The sequence below is a fragment of the Notothenia rossii genome (assembly GCF_949606895.1).
Source record: "Notothenia rossii genome assembly, chromosome: 11".
In the NCBI taxonomy this organism is placed as follows: domain Eukaryota; kingdom Metazoa; phylum Chordata; class Actinopteri; order Perciformes; family Nototheniidae; genus Notothenia; species Notothenia rossii.
This window is the reverse complement of record NC_136910.1, coordinates 8,322,094-8,345,474: the sequence shown is the minus strand read 5'-3', so window position 1 is coordinate 8,345,474 and position 23,381 is coordinate 8,322,094. Positions and strand designations below refer to the sequence as shown.

The following is a 23,381-nucleotide window of genomic DNA, read 5'->3' as shown; positions in this document are numbered from 1 at the left end:
ACACACACACACACACACACACACACACACACACACACACACAGACACAGACACAGACACACAGACACACTCACGCAGAGCATTGAATGTTACAACATGCATAATAGATTGGAGATCACAACTCCAGCAAACCCCAACTGTGATTAAAAAGAGGCTGTTTTGTTTTATCAGCCTCTCCGCTTCCCTTATCAGCTCATTTGCATAATTAGCAGCGGCTGACGCTGTCCTTGTGAGAGACTGTGATTTGTCCTGAAACTCTGTCCTACTTCAGAGCGTCGCTGCATCCTGGTGCATGCTGCTGTAGGTGCACTGTGCTGCATTCAGGAGCCTCTCTTTATAGCCTACTCTTAACTTAGAAATATCTGCTGGTTACTGTACATTTCATTTTGGCAGTTTTTCGTTGCTTTTCATTGAAACACCACTCTACAGGAGCAATGAGATAGAAAATGGTTGTTTTTCTTAACTTTGAGATCACAAAACACAGCAAAGTGCAGAGAGCTTTAATGTGAGTCCATCAAAATCCAATCACGTCACACAACCCATCTCTAGTACACCCTGCTTCCATCAATTACATTTTTGGATATAGTGTGGCAGTGATGATGTACGTGTTCTTAATATTTATAGGTTACATTACATTACATGTCACTTGTTAGATGTTTTTATCCAAAGCGACTTACATACTCAATACTGTGGGCAATCCCCACAGGACACAGATGTGTGATGCAGTGGGGTTTGAACCTGTGCTCCCCTGATCCGAGCACAAATCCACAACCCACTGCACCACACGCCTAAAGGTCTACTGCAGTTTGACTTAAATACATATTTAACATCTTACTGTATATTCAACTTCTTTCCACATGTATGGATTACAATTAAACCTCTTCCAACTATTTAAACACATTTACAATAAAAAGAATGTGTGTGGGTGATTCCTTGAAACTGAAAGTGCAACAATGTGAACTGACACTGATAATGTAATATTCATACCTGATTAAATAAAGTAAAGTATGCATCTCTAAAAAAAAGTATAGAGCTTTCAAATGGCCTGTACTGGAATGAATGACCCATCTCGACATGCAAACAGGAAACGCTTTTAAAGCAAAAACAAATCAGGAAAATAATATATTCTCATTTCCATATGTAGTTTCCATGGCCTCATTAGCTATTTATGGAAGCTAGAGGCCAGTATTATAGACTATTATGTATTTAGCTACAGCCTGAGGCATGTTGTTTGTCTGAATTCAATAATGCATACTAATTATGTGCAGTACTTTCCCTATTCTCATTGTCATATCATACTGATATAACATTTAGTATGTCAAATCCATTACTTTTATACTAACTAACTAATTAATTGACTTCTGTAAATTAAATGCTTATGTTGATGAATCAGATTAATACTTAGAGACCCTTCTCACAGCTACAGGTGTTTTCATGTGTTTCCTGATTAGCCCTCTTCTCAGGACTGTGTGGGCGTGTACAAGCTGCTTGATTGACAGCTGCTTCTTCTACAGTTCACATCCTTATCACTGTTATTAGCCACCATAGTTTGGAGACATCCCATAAATGAATATACACCAAGCTGTAATCTGACGGGTGTAATTAGAGAGAAATTGAAAACACCTGTTTAGGGACTGTAAGTGCTCAAACCAAAATGTACACCAGATAACTGCTTGAAAATCGTTTATGTTCATTACATAACAAAATCAATTCATTTAACAAGGATGTTATATTTTAAGTGTGCAATCACTTTACAGTATAGCAGGTCGTAATGTTCAGGACTTTGTCCCTGATTCGACCAGCGCTGTACTTTTCATATTATATATTTTTAAGCGGCACATTTGGCTTCGGTCCATCTCCACATATCCCAGATTCCTTTTTTGCTCATGAATATATAAGACGAAGCATCTTTTAAGCACCTAAAAATGGGAATTGTCTCTCGAGCGAGGTTTGTCCGTGTCTTCATGGCCTCACTTTGATCAGAGTTCATTTTAAATTAGACTTTTTTTTTATTGCAGCGTCCTGAAGGAAAATCTAATTAGGAATTTCAGTTGTGTACCATTTCATATAATTAGTCTGCTTAACTGATTACATGGAGGAAAGGACTCAGACATGCTGTGCACATCATTGAACATGTGTGTGTGTCATGTATTCTAGATGTAAATTCAAAGGGCATGTGAAGGTCAGATGATGGTTCGGCGCAGTCCCCGGGAAGAGAGGGAGATTGTTACTCGGTGATTTTTAGAAAAATGCTCCGAGGAAGGTGACTTATGCCGCTGTGTGTTGAGTAATCTGAATCTGCCTTTGTTTTCACCCTCTGCTAAAAATGCTGTCCTACGCTCTCTCTCTGTCTTCCTCACAACACACACACACACACACAACACACACACACACACACACACACACACACACACACACACACACACTGTTCTCCCTGCATTGCCTGCATCTACGCTCCTAATTAATGTCTGTCTCTGTGTGTTTCTCTGCAGGCTCGCTCACAGTGTCCATCACCGACATGCGAGCTCCGGTGGTGGGGGGGTCCGGAGGGGTCTACGCTCTGTGCTCGGCACATCTGGCCAACGTCGTCATGGTAACTGCAGTCATCTTCGCCTCCATTGTTATGTCTAAAAGCTTCTTTTTTTTCAATGGAGACGAAATGTCAGAGCCCTCTGAATGGTGTGAGACTGACACCACACTTTTACGTCTTAAGTGCTCTGTTAAAAAAAATGTAACAACAAAATATGAGTTTGACATTTTATTTGACATATCTTTACTTCTTAACTTTATCTAATAGTGTTTTATTTTTTGTCGCTATCTTTTTCTATAACATTATAAATCTCCCCTCTATTGGACACTGCTAAAAAACGGAAACTTACATACCCGTATCTTAACATACACACACAGCAAATAACAGACATCTAAATTGGCTACAAAATATGTATTGGAGGTTTTCCCTGCTACAGAAGATTGTTTGTATTGCCCAGCAGCTTTTGGAAAAGCATAAATATTCCATGTGACCTCTTTGAACCTTGTTGACAAGTAGCTCACCCAACCCCCTCAATCACAACATGTGTATTACTCTCATACTGTATGTATCAATGAATCTAAATTAACTGGCATTTCAGACACTTGTATAAATTATTATCCCTGTTTTTATTTATGTCTACTGGAAAAAAAACAAGCAGTGGATTCCCTTGTTGCTTGTTTTCTTTTACAGTATTTATTTATATGTGTATTTCTGTCACATGGTCTGCATGTGAAATGCCTTCCACATTCTCTCCAGCTCTCGAGGCGGTGTTACATCTGACGAATGACTTTAACTAATGTTCACTGTTGGCAGCCGAGACGGCAGCAGGGATAGAAATCAAAGAGCATCGACGGGCCAAAGCGTAGGAACTGTGACTGCGCGCTCGTAGCAGCTAACAGACACCGTGTTGGGTTTGTTGCGCTTGATGCCTGTTTGTAGTCACGGAGATCCTTTAAGGCACGTCTTAGTTCTGCTCTGATGAGGGTTTTTTTCTAGTTTTTTGTTTTTGAAGAAAACCTCGTCAAGTCTCGACCCAGTAAATTCCCAGCCATCTGCCATCAAGCATCCGCTCTGAAGTTTGTAGCGCCGCCTCGGACGTGACTCCCCAGAAGTCATGCGGCTCTCGCCAAAGTGTCAGAATCGGTCTTGGAACTCTGTAGAGCACACACTCAGCTTTTGGCACTGCACATACATCTGAAAGTCTTTCATTTTTTTGAAGGAAAACTAGAACTTACTCGTAGTTTTTTTATATATTCGTTTCCTCTGAACTGCCAGCACTTTTTCTTTGACTCAATAAATGATTGCCTCACACACGTACGACTGATCACCTCAGCAGTTTTCCATTTCAATGTCAGCTGTGTGATAACAAGATGTGTAACAGACAGAAAAGATTGGCTTTTGTTTGGTTTAAGATTAGCTATTTCCACACATTTGGGAGTGGAGGCACGATAGAGCAAAGTGCCTCCCATCAGAGAGCAGCACACACAGCTCTGCACTTCTGTGTTGACCTCTCCTCCACGATATCAATCATTTATTTGTGGAAATATTGTGTCATTGCAAATCCCTGCCACTCCTGGCTTGTTTTAAATGTATGGTCACGGCAGGTTTTATTTATATTCTCTTCAGTCTTTAATCTTGCATGCATTCCCCATTTCTGTTTGTGTGCTGTGAGAGAAGAGGAGAAACACTGGCCCGGGGTAATACATCCACAACTTAAAGGGGAAGTTCCCCCAAAATCTAAATATATATTTTGCTGACCTTGTTGTGAGCAATTTTCATGTAGGAACTATTTTCTCTTTACCAAACTAAAGCGAGCGAGCACTTTTTGAGGCGCACTTCCCTCTGCGGGGTGATAAAGTTTGCGGGTGTAGTTTGGCAGAACGAAAGATGTTCCTAAATGCCCTGTGGATTATCTAGAGTAACTGGGTCATGATTTTTGAAATGGACATTGCCGTTGAGTTTCACAAATGAGCCCCACAAGATGAATGCCAGTTCCATTATATTCAAGGGAAGATAGAAACTCTCCAACATTCGGGCAGTGCTCCCCACATTTCTTTATAAATAACACTGCAGGTTAGAGAAAAACGTTTTGAATTCTGGGTCCCTTTAAGTTAAGAAAAATGTGATTGGTACAGTTTTCCACCCTTTAGGAGTTGATGTGTTATTCTAAATCAGGATGCAATTGGTTTATTTCCCCCCAAAGAATCTCAACGGCTATTTATTGGCCTATATTCCCCCTGTGTTAAATAATCTAAGCTCTAATTAATGGAGCGCCACTGGGCTGGAACAAGTAAGTGGAGAGCAGTCAGATGTGTAATCGCGTGTGTGTGTTGTGTAAGTGTTTCCTCCTCTCTCGTGTGGATATAGATTGTTTTTCTTTCATGTCCAGAGGATAGAAAGTGAGGCGTTCCTTCTCAGGCTGATAATATACTCACGTATATATATATATAAATTCATTTTGTTTGTGTCGTGATTGTTTACGCTGACGAGACACTTTTGTGTTGCAGAACTGGGCCGGGATGCGTTGTCCTTACAAGCTGCTCCGCATGATCCTGGCTCTAGTTTGCAGTAAGTTATCGAGATCTACACTCCAATCCCTCCTGTTCTCCTTTTCTGTTCCCATCGTTGCTATTTATGTTAATATGATAGCTCAATCATTGAATAGGGAGTGTGCATAACTTTTTATTTTCAGCATATTAAATGTTCACAGCTCATTAAGGACTATTTATTATCTGAGTGGGGTGAAAACAGCGATCAAAGCTGAGCAACAAACATGTAGTCAAGTTATACTGGTTAATTGTTCATAGGGGCCCCATGCTTGGACATGTTACTTTGTTTTCGAGCCGTTTGAGTCATACCACTTGTCCTTTTTTCTCCACACGAGGGCCGATACGCTGCCACTTTCATTAGTGAGCAATATGTTCCCTCCATCTGTGCCGAGCCTGCCGCCCCCGAACTGAGGAGCCGAGAGTCTCTGCAGCAATGTTGGATTCCTCCTCAGTGTTTTACAAACAGGCAATACAGCATTTTAAATAAACCGTGACACATGGCTCGTGTGAGAGACTGAATTAACATTAGTTCCAGTTTTATAATCAGTGTTGAGTAAATATTCAGTGCAAGAGATTCTCGGAGAGCAGCACCACAATTAAAACAGTCTAATTTTTTATTTTTTTCATAAACCCTGTGATATATGCTGTACGTGGTTATACATTTTAGCTATTTTCTAGTAAGATGCTGAAAAATGAACTGTTATGAGGTGGGAAAGTACTGAAAAGGCCAAATAAACAAGAACAAGAATATATATATATTGTATTGTACAATTATTTTATGACGGAGATTTTTCATTTGTCAGTTGTACTCATTAAGGAAAATGGATTTTATTATATTTGCATAGGGCCAGGCTAGCTGTTTCCCCCTGTTTCCAGTCTTTATGCTAAGCTAAGCTAACAACCTAATGGCTGTAACTTAATGTGTACTGTACAGAGATGATAATGCTCTCAATCCTCCTTTCTAACTCTTCACCATGAAGCCCAATTTCTCAAAAATCTAAACACAATTATTTCACTCCTTGATAGAAGAACATGGCTGTAGTCTGTTCTCATGTCCTCAAAGATACAACCGCTATTCTGTCTCTCCTCTTCCCTCCACAGTGAGTTCGGAGGTGGGTCGTGCCGTCTGGCTCCGCTTCTCCCCCCCGCTGCCCTCCTCGGGGCCCCAGCCCAGCTTCATGGCCCACCTGTCGGGGGCCGTGGTGGGCATCAGCATGGGGCTGCTGATCCTGCGCAGCTACGAGGAGAGCCTGCAGAAACAGTGCTCCTGGTGGGTCATCGTCTTCTCCTTCATCACCTTCCTCCTCTTCGCCATTTTCTGGAACATCTTTGCCTACGAGCTGCTGGGGGTGCAGATCCCGCCTCCTCCCTGATGAAGGCCCCCCCCCTCCCCCTCCCCCTCCCCCTCCACAGGTCCTAATCCACACACACACTGACTCAAATTTTAAAAAAAATCCCTCTTGGACCATACTTAGCATTTCCTCTCAAGTTAGACCCAAATTATAAGAAATCATTCAAAACAAAAAAAAATCTAAGAATCCTTTTTTACAGATACTTTGCAAATCAAAGAAATATGTCTCTTTTATTAAAGAGGGATTACAGTAGCAACAAGAACAGGTTAAAGTTCCTCAGATCCATTTCGAGGAGCGTTGTATCTTTTGATGTATACGTTTGAAATCTCATCCACATTACCAGCACTAACCTTTCAGTGAGCGTTTATCCGCCATGCTCTTTATTTCAGAGGCTTCTTGAAAAGCTGTTTCATCATTTGTTTCTTTGTGTGCATCTCTCATACATTGTTGACACGTGCCTGTGGTGAAAAGCAAAGGGAATAAAAGGGAGGCAAACAGTAGAATGACAATGCTGGAGAAACACTAAGAGAAATGTTTCTTTTATCAAGATCTGCACTTAAGCAGAGTGTACGCCTGAATCTGAGTCCTCGGGCTGTGCCAAAAGTCAGAGCTGCAGCTGCTTTACATTAAGATTAAAGAAGAATTTCAGGAAAAGTTTATTTCTAAAAGGTAGCAATAAAACAAAAAAATTCTGAAGAACCAAATGAAATATGATTGCTGTTGTGTTTTTGTGATTCCACAGCCCTGTTGTAACTCAATGGGGTGACTGTAGCGTTTTCAAAATCGCTGATTGAAAAACAAAAAACAACTTACAGAACGTTTTTCTCAAATTGAGCTGCCAAGAAGGGTCTCCTGCCCAATTTGAAAACAAAATGCTTTGAGTGCAAATGGTTCTCCCAAAGCAGAAAGAATGAGAGGGTGATTTGAAACGCTAGATTTCAGGCACGTTTAAAGAAGACATCTTCATTTTCACCTCATGGGATCTTTATAAATGAGAAGACATCCGTTTTTCTTTTACATTTTTTACATGGCATTATACCTACACTGTGGATACCGAGACACATTTCACACAACATAGACGTGATGATGGGAAATGAAAGCGAACAGCGTGACATGGAGAAAAAGAAAAAATGAAGCTCGCTAGAAAAAAGACGGATCAAGTTTCCTGGATGGTCATCGCTTCCCCGGGTGATCTCCTCCTGTTGTCGAACTAAACACCAACTTGCTAAGCGCACCGTGTAAAATATGCCATGTCATGCTCTGTGGCTCTCAGCGAGACAAGGACACACACACACACACACACACACACACACTTACCCACACACTCACACAGTTTCTCCTTTTTGTCTTTGAGAGCAGCCACCGCCTAATTCTGAAGGTCAACGTGGACAAACCGAAGAGAACACACACACACACACACACACACACACACACACACACACACACACACACACACACACACACACACACACACACACACACACACACACACACTGGCCCCTGCCTGTTCTCGCTCTGACAGACTGGACTGGGGAGGGCGTGGATGTGTCATCACCTGACCTCTGACCTTTGCGTCCCAGAGGGCATTGGGGTCTCTATCGGGCCCGGTCTATACCTCAGTTTCTCATCCTTAGGGACTGTATACTTTTGTAAAGGAATGTACCTATAAAGAAAAGAAAAAAAGAGTGTTATTAAGCTGTCCCCATTTTTCTTTTTGATAGTGGATGTGTATATCGTATGTTCATAACCAAGAGTATATTTATTTGGTCTCATCTCCTCTTTGACGGGGAAGAGTTTCAAATGGTGCAAACTTATTGCTATGATTGTTGTTCTTCTGATTACTCCTGTCCCGTATGCTCCTCTGAAAAATAATCCACGAGGCAGAATCCCCACACAAGCTTGATTTTATAAATCTTTAGTGCTTTACAAAATAAGCCATAGAAAGAACTAATTGGAGAGGGTGAAAGAAAAAGATGTTGGATTGGTAGCTTTAATTTTGTTCGTGTGATCAAACATTTATCCTTATTTTGAAACAGGTGATGTGAAAGAAGACAAACTGTGCAGCCTGTAAAACAGATATTTTCATGTAGCGAGACACATTTTTACAACTTGTTCGTTAACTTGTTCGCAGCTTTAATTTGTGCGCACATTTCCTCCCCCCCCCCCCCCTGCAGCAACTCTTCTTTTGCAAGTAACAAAATATGGACAGTGCTTCTGTCATATATTTCTCCTGAGTGGTTCAAGCTTTTTGGAAAGCTGAGGCGAGGATGGCAATTAGATTTTCTCTTGCTACGTTCCATTTTTCAGCCTTCAATCAATAATTCATTTGAATGTCCACTGGCTGCATGAGGGTAAAAAATGTTATGCGTTTGCCAATTTTGATAGTCGGTCATAAATACATTCCTTTGCATTTGTTCCACATGAAACTGTCCGTAGTGACAGAAGACTCGGCGCTAAATGAGGAAATCCATAGCCAGAAAATCCCTGTTTCGGATGCATTAAAAGGAAAGGATAAGCTAATACGTGGTGTTAAAGAATCCTTGATGGGAACTCCTGTGTATACTACGAAATACTTTTTGCTCAGGATAGCAAAGATGCATCGATGAATAATTTACACATACTCTGTTAGCTTATAATGAAGATAAAGAGGATCCCGGAGAAGAGGTTAATGTTCCTCTTTAACTGAAGATTCACAGGAACCCAGAGGGCCTGTAAAAGGGGGCTAGTAAATGTTTTTCTAGAGCACATTAAATGTTAATATTACCTTTACTCTAAGTACATGCAAGACTAAAAACAGTGAGTTTGTGTCCCCCTAAACACCTACTATCGTGAGTTGTTCTCATACAAAGTGAGATGCAGAGTTTTGGATTTGCTATTATGTTATTTTCTGAAAAAGGCAGACAATGTCCTCAACACAAGAACAAATTAAGTGCGTGCATGTTAGAAAAACAGGTGGACAGGAAATGTTTTTAGGCTTTTTTAGCACTTTTCAACAAGGCAATTCAAAAACATTAAAAGCATTAGAGCCACAACCAACAAAAACGAGCTCAAATAGAATATGAAAGGTCTTCATAGAATATGAAAGGTATCAAATACAAGACGAAAAGTCACAGACCAGTTTAAAGAGTAGTTTTTTTTATCTGTAGGACAAGTCTCCTCAGCCACTCAGCTTTCAGCAACTTAAAGAAAGTGATAGAGGCCTGTCTCCCATCCTCTGGTTAACAGTATATGACGTTAAATGGTTAGTGAGGGACATCAGAAGGTGTCTTTATAAAACCAGCTGCTGCTGCGTACGTGCTCTCCCATCATGCCGCACCCCCCCCCCCTGTCAGGATGATGCATGGCTGCGTGCGTAAACAGGATATCTTCCTTTAATAAGTGGACCTGACAGGCTGCATGATGTTAATTTAATCGCTGTCTTTTGAGTGACACTTTTGTTTTCATCAGTACAAAGGGAAGGCGTGGTGAGGGATGGCATGAGCTGAATAGAAGCAGACTATCAATAACGTATGATAAATAATAAACAATGTGATCCATCACTTAAAGTAATACACATGCCCCACCTGATTGGTTAAACACAGTCAAGACTGCAGTAGGAGATGATGTTAAAAAGGTCAGACTGTTTGAGTCTCTTGGAGATAATGCATTGTGTTTGTGATGCAGCTAATCTTGCACACAACATAGCCTGATTTAAAAAACAATTAAATCCTTCGTTAAGACACCATGAAACCTAGGCAACAGGTTGCTTTTTTGTATCTAAAAAATGCCTCATAGTGTTTATGTTTTCATGGCTCAAGGACCTCTTATGGTTGCAGTGATTCACAGTTTTTGAGAAAGCTATTTTATTGACTGTTTAATACCCTCGCTCACTGCTGACTCCTCTAAACCGGCCTGATGATTTGCAGAGCTAAAATCTTTGAGATCCTATTAGATTCAACATGATGAAATTGGCTATTTTTGTTAGTGCTATAGGCCTTCTGCTACCGCTCATCTTTGTCCTTTTTGTAAGTAAACAACTGCTTTAGTAGGAAAGCATTGAGTTCAATCTACTAGGCTGAAAACAAGTCTTTGATATTCTGTTGCAAGCCTTTGTTTTGGTAAAAAAACACACTTAAAGGTTGGTCTCATTTTGAACCGTAGCATCTGCAGATCAATTCCATACCTCCAATGTTAGAGTCCACATAATTTGGCCTCAATATAAGTTAAATACATCTCTGTTCTTGATATTTGCCGCCATTTGGACTGTAAGGGAGCCTTGATGGACAATTGAGTGATATAGATTCAACTGTTTATGATAAGAAGACACATTTACAGATCTGCTGAGTTATCATACATGAACCCTGGTTGATGTGACTGCACACAAAATAATGTTCATTTCTGTTTTCGTCCTAAAAATGCAGCATACTTGACATTTCTTTGCTTATTTCCTATTGCTGTATTTCATCAAACATGGGCTGTTTTGCACTTAATGTATACATGTTGCCATATTCTCTACTGCCATAAACATTCTTCGATGCTTTTTTACCTCCCTATGCCAATCTATTGTGCTGTTATGCCCGATGCCTTGTTATCGTATACACGCCCACATTTTAGCTCCGGGCAGAAAGGCTGCTTTGCTGTGTTTCTCTCCATGATCATGCACAGAATCCATAAGAGCGATAAGCCGCAGTGCAAACAACTGAGAGGTTGTTAATATATCCTGTAGCTGCTCTGAACTGCTGCCAGGTTGCCTTTTCTTAGTCTTTATTGCTACTTAGATATACATGGGTAACTCACTGCAGGACTGTGCAACTAAAGCAGGCTGCTGTCGCAACAACCAATAGATTTACTGAGGACGTTGAAACCTGAAATGCTGGTTTAGGCACCGAAAGCAGACTTTTGGCTGTAGTTCTCAAAGTGATCCTGCATTAGATACATAAAATCAGTGTCAAAGGTTAGATTTTAGTTTTAATATTAAAATAACAATATCAAAGATTTTCATTTAGATAAATATCGGGTAAATCGCTACTGCTAATAAAGGTATAACAATGTTGATGATAACTTATCAAATCTCTTATTTTTGCGGTATAATGAAAAACTGGGTGTCTGTGTTGACATTCCCGGGAAAAACAATCTTTTGGCAATCTTTGGGAAGTTAGATCCAAAAACACGATACACTGCAATTACTGCTTATCGCCATATTTCCTGTCGAAGATAACGAAATCTTCAAGATTGTAATTTTAATTTAACAGAAACAAAATATACTGGCTGGGACATCACAAACTAAACATGCATCTGTGAATTTAAATGCTTGCAGGTTGTCATAGTTCAAGAACTGATACATTAGCAGCTAGCAACATTAGCAGCCAGCAACATTAGCAACTAGCAACATTAGCAACCAGCAAAATTAGCAACTAGCAACATTAGCAACCAGCAACATTAGCAATTAGCAGCATTAGCAACATTAGATAGAGCAACATAAGCAACCAGCAACATTAGCAACTAGCAGCATTAGCAACATTAGTAAATGGCAACATTAGCCACTAGCAACATTAGCCACTAGCAACATTAGATGGTTTATGACCACTGATTGTATGTATAGCTGCTAGAAACAAGCATAAAGAGTGTGTCTGTAAAGGCATTCAGGGTTTCCTTCTGGAGTTAGTGTATTATTCTGGTTTGTAACAGAGAACATCGTTGGTTTCCCAGTCTTTAGCTTTGGTACAGTTTTCTTTTCATGTTCACAAAAAAAGACAGAGCCATTCAAAGAGGTCATGCAAGATCAGCAGGTGGTTTCGTAAAATGAGTTTCCCTCTGAAGGTTTAAAAAATAAAAGTCATATCTGTGCTGCTGTGGTAGTTGTTCATGAGCTGCTTACTTGTATTAATAAAAATGGTGCCAAGCTTAGAGGTTCAATCTCTCAGACCAGACAAGAGGTTGTTCCAACAACAGCGTTTACAAAAAGAAAAAGCAGAAGAAGCTATTTTATCTCGGTCAAGAGGAAACTAAAGGAAAAATTAAATGTACATGTGGATAATTTATATCGAAGTCCTCGTTAATTATTTCACAATCTATTGTACTTTTTAAATGTTCTGAACGGAACCATTTTATATTGTATATATATGAATATATTTTGTTTTATTTTTTACTGTTCATTGTACTTTGCTTTAATTTAGAAACAATATAAATAAAGAACAATACTGTGGCAACATCTAACTGCTGTATTTAGTGTTTTTCTCAAAGGGGTATCATTGAGCAACAATTAATAAAGGTTAACTTCAAATGTACTTGTTTCAGATTCCTCAAATGTATTTTAAATCCTCGGATTGTAAACTAAATATCTTGGGATTGTTGGTTTGATAATGTGACCATGAATTGAGTGTGATGTGTATTTTGCTCTGTTTGCAGAAGATTAATAGACAATATAATGAATTGATAAATAAATGATCAGTAAATAAAGTAATACTTTTAAAGCCCTGAACATCATCGTTATTCAGAAATAGTTTAGCTTAAAGCTGTATGAATTACAACATGATACTGTATTGCACTAAACAATAACTGATCTTAAAAAAGGGTATTTTACCCACACGATTGGGAGGGTTACTTTCAAAATGTAACAATAAATGGTAACCTGTAAAAAATGTAATCACTAAAGTAATTTAGGTAATAAGACCATTAAACACCTGAACAGTTGAAACAACATCCCTAATATTCATCTGGCTGCTACTTAAAAAATATCTTTAAATTATTTATCTATATATCCTATTTCAATAACTTGCATATAGACTCTTATTGCAATATTTAACTTTTTTTAAACTATTTTTCTTTTTCTATTACTATTTACTTGCACTATATTTTTCTGTTTATCTGTGTTTTTTGTTGCACTGTTGGAGAAGCCTGTGACACAAGATTTTCATCGGTATAACTACACTGTGGCTATGTTCACATGACTAAATAAAGAACCTTGAACCTTGAATTGAACCTGATTACTTCCCATTACTTTTGGATTACCTCAATATCAAATTAAAGTTGTAACATTATAATCCTGCTAGTAATTCCCACATTTTAGAAATGTAACAGTAATCAGATTACGTATTTAAGGAAATACAGTACATGTAATCCATTGCTCCCAAACCCTGTTAACGCAAACATTATTAACATGTTCTCCAAAAGACAGAATCTAAATGAACTGTATTTGATATAAAGCCTTTATTAATTTGAAAACAAAAACACTAAAGAAAGTTCAATGTAGAAGTATTCATTTTGTTCTGAGCCTCTTCCCTGGTCTCTGGTCAGCGTCGGGTTCTGAGCGGGTCTTCTTCACTCTCGTCGTCACTTCTTCCTCCTCCAGGAGGGGGATCTGCTGCTGTTTGGCTGTAGCCTGCGCCCACAGACATATCTCCACCCTGTGGGGGGTCCAGTCCTGCAGGGGGTCCGCTGAGGGGAGAGGACAGAACACACATCAGAGGAAAAGTGGATTTTATTGGGCTTCTATTTTTACCAAATCAAGGGGAAAAGACTGAGAGGGAGAACATTTCCTTTGATTTAATGTGTTGCAGCAGTAAAACGTTACATCTTTCAGTTTTTATAGCCACTGTTAAAAATTTCGATAAAACTGATTAAACAGGATTCAAATGTACAGTGCTGTGCAAAAAGTATAATTAATAGTCTCAAATTTAATCTAATAAAAAGTAAACATAAAATATTAAAGGCTTGATTTAAAAGCACAGATATGAGGTTTGATTAGACAATAAGCTACTCTCTTTATAAGCTAATTGCTTTTTAGTTTGTAGAATCATATTTAATGTGCTTTTTTGACAATGTAGAATCCAGATTTACCCACCACCCTTCGTGTCTGCATCATTAGCTCACCTTTGTTTAGTTTCTCAGTACACTGGACCATTTTGCCCAGGTAGAGAGCGTAGTGCTTGGCTGTGTATTGGATGGGCTTCAGCCCCGGGACGCTCTCCATGGCTTCATCTGACATGAACGCAGCCTGTTCTGGAGCTCCTGCCGACAACACAGCTGGAACAAAATGGACAGTCAGTCCTGAGCCAAGCTGAGGGTGGCAACGAGGAGAATACAAACTATTCAAACAGAGAGCAGGGAGTCCCAGCCGCACAGAGGTAGCACACTCACTGAGAGAGAACTCACTTTAAGAGGATCACACAGAGATGTTTTATCAGTGTGAATTCCAAAGCTTTTATCTGTTTGATGAAAGCAGATTGGATTCAGCGTGAGCAGAAGCAGAATACAGACGCTGTGCTAACCTGAGGCAGTGGCTGGGCCGACTCCTTTCAGGGAGCTGAGCTCTGCGATGGCTGCCTTCACGTCAGGCAGGAGGCTGAAGGCCTTTCTGGAGCTCCTCTCCACGGTGTCCTCACTGTTGGACGCCACCAGCTGCTGCAGCCTCGGCCTGAACTTCCCTCTCTGCGGAGGAAAAGCACACAGGGCCACTCAAGGACACAGCTGAGGCTCTGTAAGCCTCTTAGTGGCTCTGCATAGCAATACGATATGTCTGAGGAATTATTTGCTGACAAAATGTTTTTGTGTTGCAAAAACCCAGTTCCTCTGGGATTATTATGGTTTTATGTCTAGATGTCACTCACAGTGAGCTTCCACTCCATCAGTCTCACCAGCTCCGACTGAGTGACATGTTTGTCAGGGCGACTTGAAATGAGTGTCGGCAGCTCCTCTTGGTACCTGACAGTAGATACTCACAGGTCAGTCTCAGTTCAAATCTCATGCTCAAAACAAGGAACAACTTCAGAGCTGGAACAATTAGTCAATTAATCGATTACTTGATCAACAGACAAGTTAATGGCAATTATGTTACTTCGTTTCAGTCGTTTTTCATGCAGAAATAGCAAGACAATTTGATTACATGACTCCTCATATATAGACATTTAAATACAGATGTTCAACCTTTTATGTCTAGTTAAAACCATGTATCTCCAGATGTGTTGATTTAAAAACGTTGTGATGGACTGAAGGATAAAGTGTTCCTTCATGTGTTGAGAACATTTACATAAATTATTTGAAAAGTCTCTTAGATCTATTTTGGAAAATGCAGAAATAATTATTTACCACTTTTCGAGGTCCAGCAGCTTTCCAGGTTTCTTGCTTTTGGATTTGGCCTCCACTACATCCCAGTATTTGCCAAACACTGTCCTCCATGTGTTTGCTTCCTCACAAGCAAACAGAGAACTCATGGCTGCAGAGAGATCACACCATCACCTGCAAACATCGGCAAACAAAATCAGTTTACAACCTCTATTCTACAGCACTGTGCCATTTATACTAATATATCTATTCAAATACCTCGTCTCAACAAATGCACCGTTCACTTTTAAAGAACAGATGAAAACAGAACAAAAAAGAGGTGAAAACCTTCAGAAAACTCGTGAATGAATTGTAGTAGTGTCGATGCTTCCGTAACGGAATTCTCGCGAGATGACAGGGCAAAATACTACTTCCGGTGCCGCAAGCAGTGAGCAACAGTTTCAGAAGGTTTGTCCTCCTAAAATACTCTATTATTTACCTTGCATAGACATTGTACCCCAGTTGGATATATTATTTAAATATGTCTCTAGTTGTCCGACATAATTGTGAAACTTGAGTCGTGCGCGTTTCGTCTTTGCAAAAGTAGTCGGTAGCTAGGTTAGCCAGCTAGCATTAGCATCACATTCCTGTCATGTTTATGGTGAAAACACTGTGCAGGAGTTTAGCTGTTAGCAGCCAACAACACGCCCACAGACAAGTGAACAACAAAGAGAAACGTATCTACAATTCAACCCAATTTCAGAGGAGACTAGACCACCACTTAAGCACAAAACCAAGGGGATGTAAGTAATATTAGGTCAATGTGAATAGTAGCACATGTTATTTAGGGGAGAAGCTCTCAATTGTGGGATCCCTCGTTTTGTCTTGACAGCATCATTATATCTTCAGTTGAGCTAAAGCAGCTATTGGTCAATTCCAGCACGAGGTAGAAATGGGTTAACACAAACCTCAGCACAGCAATACGTTATATAGATGAGACAGAAGTAAACAAACAGAAGGGACAGTATAAAAACCTAAAATGATCATCTGTTGCTAGAAGAAGCGTTCCTATTTCTCCAAGCTAAATGTCGTCCTAGAGACCTTTCATACCTCAGGAATGTCTCCTCTAGGTTCATGTATGTTTCCCTAGGAAATCATCAATAACAATGTATTGCTACCAAAATAGTTTTTGACTTTTGACATTTTAAATCTCAACATAAACTGCAACTAAGGTATGTTTTCATTAAAACTTAATCTGTCAATTATTTTATAGATTATTCCTTTTAATAACATTTCCATCCCAGCTCTATTAATGTCTTTAAATAACGTTTCTGATAGTTACCAACATATTCAGTTTAGTGTGGTAAACAAACAGAGAAAAGCAGGGAATATCCATATTAAAGAGGCTGAAACATTATCTCTGACATTTTTGCATTTAATAATTACTTGAACAATTATTTGATTTGTTTGCGATTATTTTTAATCTAATCAATTAGCTGACTTATTTTAGCAGCTCTACTCCACAGTGGCTAAATACATTTGTACCATTCAATTGTGATAGACTTAAAATATCTGTCCTAAGTATGAACCCAGATAACATCAAGCTGTGTGTTTCTCTCTAGTTAATTGGCTCTCATGGGAGCACATGAAGAAGACTCTGTGCTGCAGCAGACAATAACAACACCGGTGGTTCTTCAACAAGTAAGTTCAAGTTTTATTTTTAGAATGGTAAACACACTTACAGTATGTTGAACTTAAATCCACTTTTTGTTCCCTCTTCACCAAGTACTTTATACATGTAACATCCTGTAGTGCCATCTTCTGGTGGTTTTCGGAACTACATATATACATTTGACATATTGCTCATAGAATGCTGTAAAAGTGACAAATTAATTTACAGTTCACCGGATGCAACTTTATTGTCTCTGAGCTTGAGTAAAAACACGGTTTTGTGCTGCAGGAACATGGAGAAGATGTCACGGGTGACCACAGCTCTCGGCAGCAGCGCCATCAGTGGTCGAACGATGTTCTGCCACCTGGACGCTCCTGCCAACGCCATCAGCGTGTGCCGTGACGCCTCGCAGGTGGTGGTGGCCGGCCGCAACATCTTCAAGATCTACGCTCTGGAGGAGGATCAGTTTGTGGAGAAGCTGAATCTACGCGTGGGCCGCAAACCCTCGCTCAACTTCAGCTGTGCAGATGTCATGTGGCACCAGATGGAGGAGAACCTGCTGGCCACGGCTGCCACCAACGGGGCGGTGGTCACCTGGAACCTGGGGAAACCGTCCCGTAACAAGCAGGACCAGTTGTTCACGGAGCACAAACGCACCGTCAACAAGGTGTGCTTCCACCCCACAGAGGTGTACATGCTGCTGAGTGGCTCGCAGGATGGCTTCATGAAGTGCTTCGACCTGCGCAAGAAGGAGTCCGTCAGCACGTTCTCAGGTAGGATATTATATGATAAGCCTCAGACCATTAGTATAAAGTGAAATACAACTGCTGAATGTATTGCACAATCTACTTCTATACTTCAGTGTTGCATTTTTATGCATTTCTTTTCTGGGATTCTGTTTAAACCAGTTTCTGTTATAGCAGAAATAATATTTTGCTGTAGGAAAAATATGAAACAAACTTGCTTAATTATTTTGTTGATTTTCTTTCTTCCAGGTCAGTCAGAGAGTGTAAGGGACGTCCAGTTCAGCATGAAGGATTATTTCACTTTTGCTGCGTCCTTTGAAAATGGCAATGTCCAGCTGTGGGACATCCGGCGGCCAGACCGCTACGAGCGAATGTTCACCGCTCATACTGGACCCGTGTTCTGCTGCGACTGGCACCCTGATGACAGGTACAAGAAAGTGTGACTCAAACAAACTTAGAAATGAAAGGTTTTCCTATATCTTGTGTCATACTAGTGCTTTAGTAGGGTTTTAATTATAATTCCTAAATGGTTTTCTCTACCGTTACCTTTTATTTTAGGGGATGGCTGGCTACTGGCGGCAGGGACAAGATGGTGAAAGTCTGGGACATGACGACCAACCGGACCAAGGAAATCTTCTGTGTCCAGACCATTGCCTCAGTGGCGCGGGTCAAGTGGCGGCCTGAGAAGAAGTTTCATTTAGCCACCTGCTCCATGATGGTGGATCACAACATCTATGTGTGGGACGTCCGGCGACCTTTCATTCCCTTCGCCACCTTTGAGGAACACAAGGATGTGACCACGGGTATCGTGTGGCGGCATCAACACGACCCTCACTTCCTGCTCTCTGGCTCTAAAGACAGCACTCTGTACCAACACATGTTCAAGGACGCCACTCGTCCCGTGGACAAGGCCAACCCCGAGGGTCTGTGCTTCGGACTGTTTGGGGATTTGGCTTTTGCAGCCAAGGAGAGTCTGATCAGCAGCGACTCCAACAGAAAGCCGTACCCCGGGGGAGACCGCCGCTACCCCATCTTTTTCTTCAAGAAGCCCGACCAGACAGAACAGTTTGCCCATGTGTCGAGCGCCCTCAGTGTCTTTGAGACGGACTTGGACAGTAACTGCATGGACTGGTTTGTCAAGACAGCACAGCTCTACCTCCTCTGTGGGAAGCCTTTCGCAGAGCTCTGTGATCACAACGCCAAAGTGGCCCGGGAGCTCAAAAGACCTCAGGTCAGACACGGGAACAAATCTGTATTCAACGCTGTAATACTTTTACTTCCATGAATCATACAGTAATTGTCCTTTGCATGTGTTTATGAATAACCAATATGTGTCTTCTTTAACACAAAGGTTTCCACAACTTGGACCATGCTGAGAATCATGTTCTCAGACCCAGCAAACCTCACTCCCGGTCCAAACCACCCGCTCAGTAAACTGGGCACCCTGCCTTTAATGAACAGGTAAACTACTATTTCATAGTGCCATTACAAAGACAGCAACACAAGTTATCATCTAATGCTGATGTTCGTTATACTTCCAGTTTCAACATGAAGGAAATGAACTCAGGGATGGGCGCAGAGAGCAGGCTGGAGCGCAGTAAAGGAGAGAGCAGGCAGGACAACCTGGAGCTCGGGAACTCGCTCATCAGCAACAATAATGAAGGTGAGAGCGGCCATGAAACTCCTACAGGCTTATCTGATTGTCCTCCTGTGGTTTGTATTTTATTAAAGCCATTCGTTTCTATTACCCTTCAGATAACGAGGAGACGGAGGGCAGCGAGGGCCAGGCGGAGTATATGTTCGGTGATGCCGAGTTAGATGATGACGACCTCTACTCGATGGAGCACGACAACCAAACAGGTCAGTCCCGTCTCTGAGAGTTAGCTTCTGTCAGTGACTGCTGCTCTCCAGGCTCAGCACTTTGATGTCTAATCTCTGCTCTTATTGTCCCACCAGAGGAGCAGGAGTACACGCTGCCTCAGGAGGCCTTCCAGCTGCGACACGAGATCATGGACAACCCGTCGGCTCCAGAGCATCTCCAGCAGGACAAGGCCGACTCCCCGCATGTCAGCGGCAACGAGGCGGAGGTCACGTGTCTCACTCCCATCGAGTCCTTCTCCCTCATCTCCATCTCCCAGCCGCTGTTCACCCCTCAGCTGCCGGCCAGCTTCTTCTGCCCCATTGTGCGCAAGATGCTCAGCTACTACGCCGAAAAAGGCGACGTGCAGATGGCCGTCTCCGTGCTGATCGTCCTCGGGGAACGCATCCGCAAAGAGATCGATGACCTCACGCAGGTCGGTCATGTGTTGAGATCTTTAGTCCTTTACGACCTTGCCGTTTTGAAGATCTCTGACTAAGTTGTGTTTCCATTTCAGGAGCACTGGTACACGTCCTACATCGACCTGCTGCAGAGGTTTGAGTTGTGGAACGTGTCCAATGAGGTGATCAAGTTGAGCACCTGCAGCGCCATCACCTGCCTGAACCAGACGTCCACCACGCTGCACATCAACTGCAGCAACTGCAAGCGGCCAATGAGCAACAGGGGCTGGATCTGTGACAGGTATGATGTTCACGCCAGTTACTTCCTGGAGTCTCCACAGGAATAACATACATTATTACATTCTACATAGGAAAATACCCTCAAAATGATCAGTGACATACACCACTTTTCTTTCACAATGAACAAACGAATGATGAATTGTGGTAAATGGGGGGGCAGAACGATATCAAAACATCACTTTACAAACACGCAAATGCGTAGTTGTATGCTCCATATTTCCCATTAGCATGCATTGTCCACTTAATCCTTACTGTTTAATACACTTCCAAATAAATCAATTGGAAGTGTTTTAAATAGTATGATTTATAGTGAAAATGCCTGTGTTTAGGAAGAGCATACACTTGGATAAATGTCTGTTTTTTTTCTTTACTGAAATTACAATTTTTCTTTGACAATAATTTGTATTATTATATCTTTATTGAAAAAGACCATGCATAAAAAATACGCTCATCTCAAAAAGAGAATATATGCCTATTCATGGTGAGTAATTGTTAAACCGTTAATTGTGTGGGTAGAGTATTCCTTTCAATGCCCCCTCTGTACAGGACACTGAGTATTTATTTAAATATTTAATAACCCCAGCTCTGACTGATGCCCTGCTCTCCTCCAGGTGCCACCAGTGTGCCAGTGTGTGTGCGGTGTGCCACCACGTGGTGAAGGGGCTGTTTGTGTGGTGTCAGGGCTGCAATCACGGAGGACATCTGGAGCACATCAGGAACTGGCTGAAGAGCAGCGCTCACTGCCCGGCCGGCTGCGGACACCTGTGTGAGTACACCTGAGCCAACCACTGCTCACACAGCTGCTGCTCCGTGGGAGGGGGAGTCGATCCTCACACACACACACACACACACGGGACAACGGGGTGTCTTCATTTCTCCACACTGGCCTGGAGTCTCCCGTCTTTTTGGAAATAAGGACGACTCAAATGTGTGATTAACTGCGTCTAAAGGAGGAAGAGGGATCTATGTGCTCTCCTGGGAAGCCATTCAAACAAATTCACATTTGAATTTGAGCCATTTGTATATAAACTGATGTTACAATAGATATTCAGAAAATATAACAATATTTTTTGTTAAACACACTTGCTGCATTTTACATCGTTTTTAAACCCCTCAGTAAAATCCTGAAGGCTGTACAGGAAGGTTTGACTGTTCATATAAAGTGGATTGTTAATGTTTGTACATATGCTATATCTTATTTTGAAGGACTGTAGATAAAGAATTAATTTATATGGGAAATAGCTCTCTATTCACACAATACAATAAAGCAATACACTTGAACTTGTGGTGGATCAGTGCAGTCTGATTTGTGTTATATAATAGATTATATAAATATTTCTGAAGTGGGACTATTGTTGTGTAAAATGACACAAAAGCACAAACTGAGGGTTGAAGGAGAGAGCTTGGATAACAGCTTCAGCTCTCTGAGGGCAAGGGCTCTCTGGGGGCAAGGGGAAGTGGAAAACATTTGCTAAAAACAGTTTACACTGTGTGGCTAAAATACATGTTGCTGCTGCATTACATTGCTTCGTTATGGTACTGTTATATGCTTCCTAAACTAAAGCCCAGCTACAATTCAATCACAGTTGTAATACAACAGGATGCCATATTTTGTTAAAAACATTCTGCTAAAAGCTATTCACGATTAGGTTACCATTTAAAATCATGTCTCTTTTAAAGGGTCCCTATGCCCATTTTCAGGTTGATATCAGTATGTAGTGTCTCTACTGTGACATGTCTCCATGCTTTAATTTTCAAAAAGCTCTTTATTTTTCTCATACTTCCTGTGCTGCAGCACCTCTTCTCACCCTCTGTCTGAAACCAGAGCCCAGTCTGCTCTGATTGGTTAGCTGGCCGGCTCTGTTGTGATTGATGTCCTACCCCTTAGCCTATAACCTACCATCTGCTGGAGCACTAGCCAAGTAAGCAAGAGTGTTACGTAGAGATGTCACTTGTTCTGGGATTAAACAAAGGAGTCCAATATGCCGAATTATCCCTTAACTTCCTTTCAGTGTTTACATAGCTTTTCTCAGTCATTGTGAACTGAATCCAGGTCAGTGTGACTTCCACTGAGCTTCATATATTCATTCAGCTGCACAGTACCTCTCCTCTTCTCCTCCTCTCAGATCAGTTTCAGTGGAGCACTCAGGATAAAAGTTTTGCTCGAAGGTAACCTCGGTGAGAGGAACTACTTATTCATTTCCCCCAACTACACTTTGCTCTTTTTGGGCCATAAATCCTAACTGGCAGCCCGCCAACGTCTCTAGCCTGAAGTCCAGCACAGTGTGCAGCCTGTCATCGTTAGTACAGCTCACCACCGCTCAGATAAACAACAGATAAGTGTGGAAACCAACAGACGACTTCTGTCCAGATAACCTCAGAGCAGCTTCCCTGTCCGTTACAGCCCAGCACTGTGGAGCCTGAAGGCAACACGATGGAGGATTTCACAAACTGGCAGTCATGGAATAGGTAGTTTAATCCTTCTTAGAAAGTAGTAACAGAAAAGTGTGGACATATTCTGTTACCATTAAAAAATCTTGCTCTCCAAATGTTACTTAAGTACAAGTATTGGAATCAAAATATACAATAGTACTAAAAGTACCCATTATGGAATAACATCTTTTATTGTCTGTTTATAATATGAAGCTGCAAAATAACTAGTAACTAATGTTGTCAAATCAATGTCAAAGAGTAAAATGCACAACATTTGCTTCCCAGTTATAATGGAGTAGAAATATAACGTAACATGAAATGGAAATACTAATATAGCTCAGTACTTGAGTAAATGTACTTAGCTACTTTCCAACACTGCAATCAAGTTGTCAGATTTACTGGCAGACCCTCGTGACATGAGTAAATCATCACTTAGAGATGGAGAATATTTGATCGGTGCAGCTACTCTCAGCACTGATTATTTATGTTTGTCACCCTTATTTACGACCTATTTTAGAG

General features: G+C 41.0%; 3 protein-coding genes across 9 annotated transcripts in view; 2 read left to right on the top strand and 1 right to left on the bottom strand.

The window, feature by feature from the left end:
* Window positions 1-9,498, top strand: part of rhbdl1 (rhomboid, veinlet-like 1) — a 62,561-nt gene extending 53,063 nt beyond the window's left edge. For all 5 annotated transcript variants that reach the window (XM_079659426.1, XM_079659424.1, XM_079659425.1 and 2 more), the window contains 3 exons: window positions 2,493-2,593; window positions 5,038-5,098; window positions 6,181-9,498. In XM_079659426.1, the coding sequence (XP_079515552.1) occupies window positions 2,493-2,593; window positions 5,038-5,098; window positions 6,181-6,452 (434 nt within the window). In that variant the 3' untranslated portion in view covers window positions 6,453-9,498. The remainder of the gene's footprint in view (window positions 1-2,492; window positions 2,594-5,037; window positions 5,099-6,180) is intronic.
* Window positions 9,499-13,604: 4,106 nt separating this feature from the next.
* LOC307024086 (uncharacterized protein) lies at window positions 13,605-15,870 on the bottom strand. The gene is made up of 6 exons (XM_079657901.1): window positions 15,732-15,870; window positions 15,498-15,647; window positions 15,020-15,113; window positions 14,681-14,840; window positions 14,283-14,435; window positions 13,605-13,847 (listed from the first exon to the last, which is right to left on the bottom strand). The coding sequence occupies exons 2-6, from the start codon at window positions 15,620-15,622 to the stop codon at window positions 13,669-13,671; spliced, it is 711 nt and encodes a 236-aa protein (XP_079514027.1). The 5' UTR covers window positions 15,623-15,647; window positions 15,732-15,870; the 3' UTR covers window positions 13,605-13,668.
* Window positions 15,807-21,710, top strand: wdr24 (WD repeat domain 24). 3 transcript variants are annotated; one of them, XM_079657896.1, is made up of 11 exons: window positions 15,807-15,920; window positions 17,075-17,153; window positions 17,413-17,897; window positions 18,120-18,297; window positions 18,429-19,101; window positions 19,222-19,331; window positions 19,412-19,533; window positions 19,626-19,730; window positions 19,827-20,164; window positions 20,246-20,430; window positions 21,041-21,710. In XM_079657896.1, the coding sequence occupies exons 3-11, from the start codon at window positions 17,417-17,419 to the stop codon at window positions 21,207-21,209; spliced, it is 2,361 nt and encodes a 786-aa protein (XP_079514022.1). In that variant the 5' UTR covers window positions 15,807-15,920; window positions 17,075-17,153; window positions 17,413-17,416; the 3' UTR covers window positions 21,210-21,710. The 3 variants fall into 3 exon arrangements, with proteins under 3 accessions (XP_079514022.1, XP_079514023.1, XP_079514024.1); XM_079657897.1 differs by lacking the exon at window positions 15,807-15,920 and adding an exon at window positions 16,115-16,255; XM_079657898.1 differs by lacking the exon at window positions 15,807-15,920 and adding an exon at window positions 16,357-16,684.
* The last annotated feature ends 1,671 nt before the right edge of the window (window positions 21,711-23,381 follow it).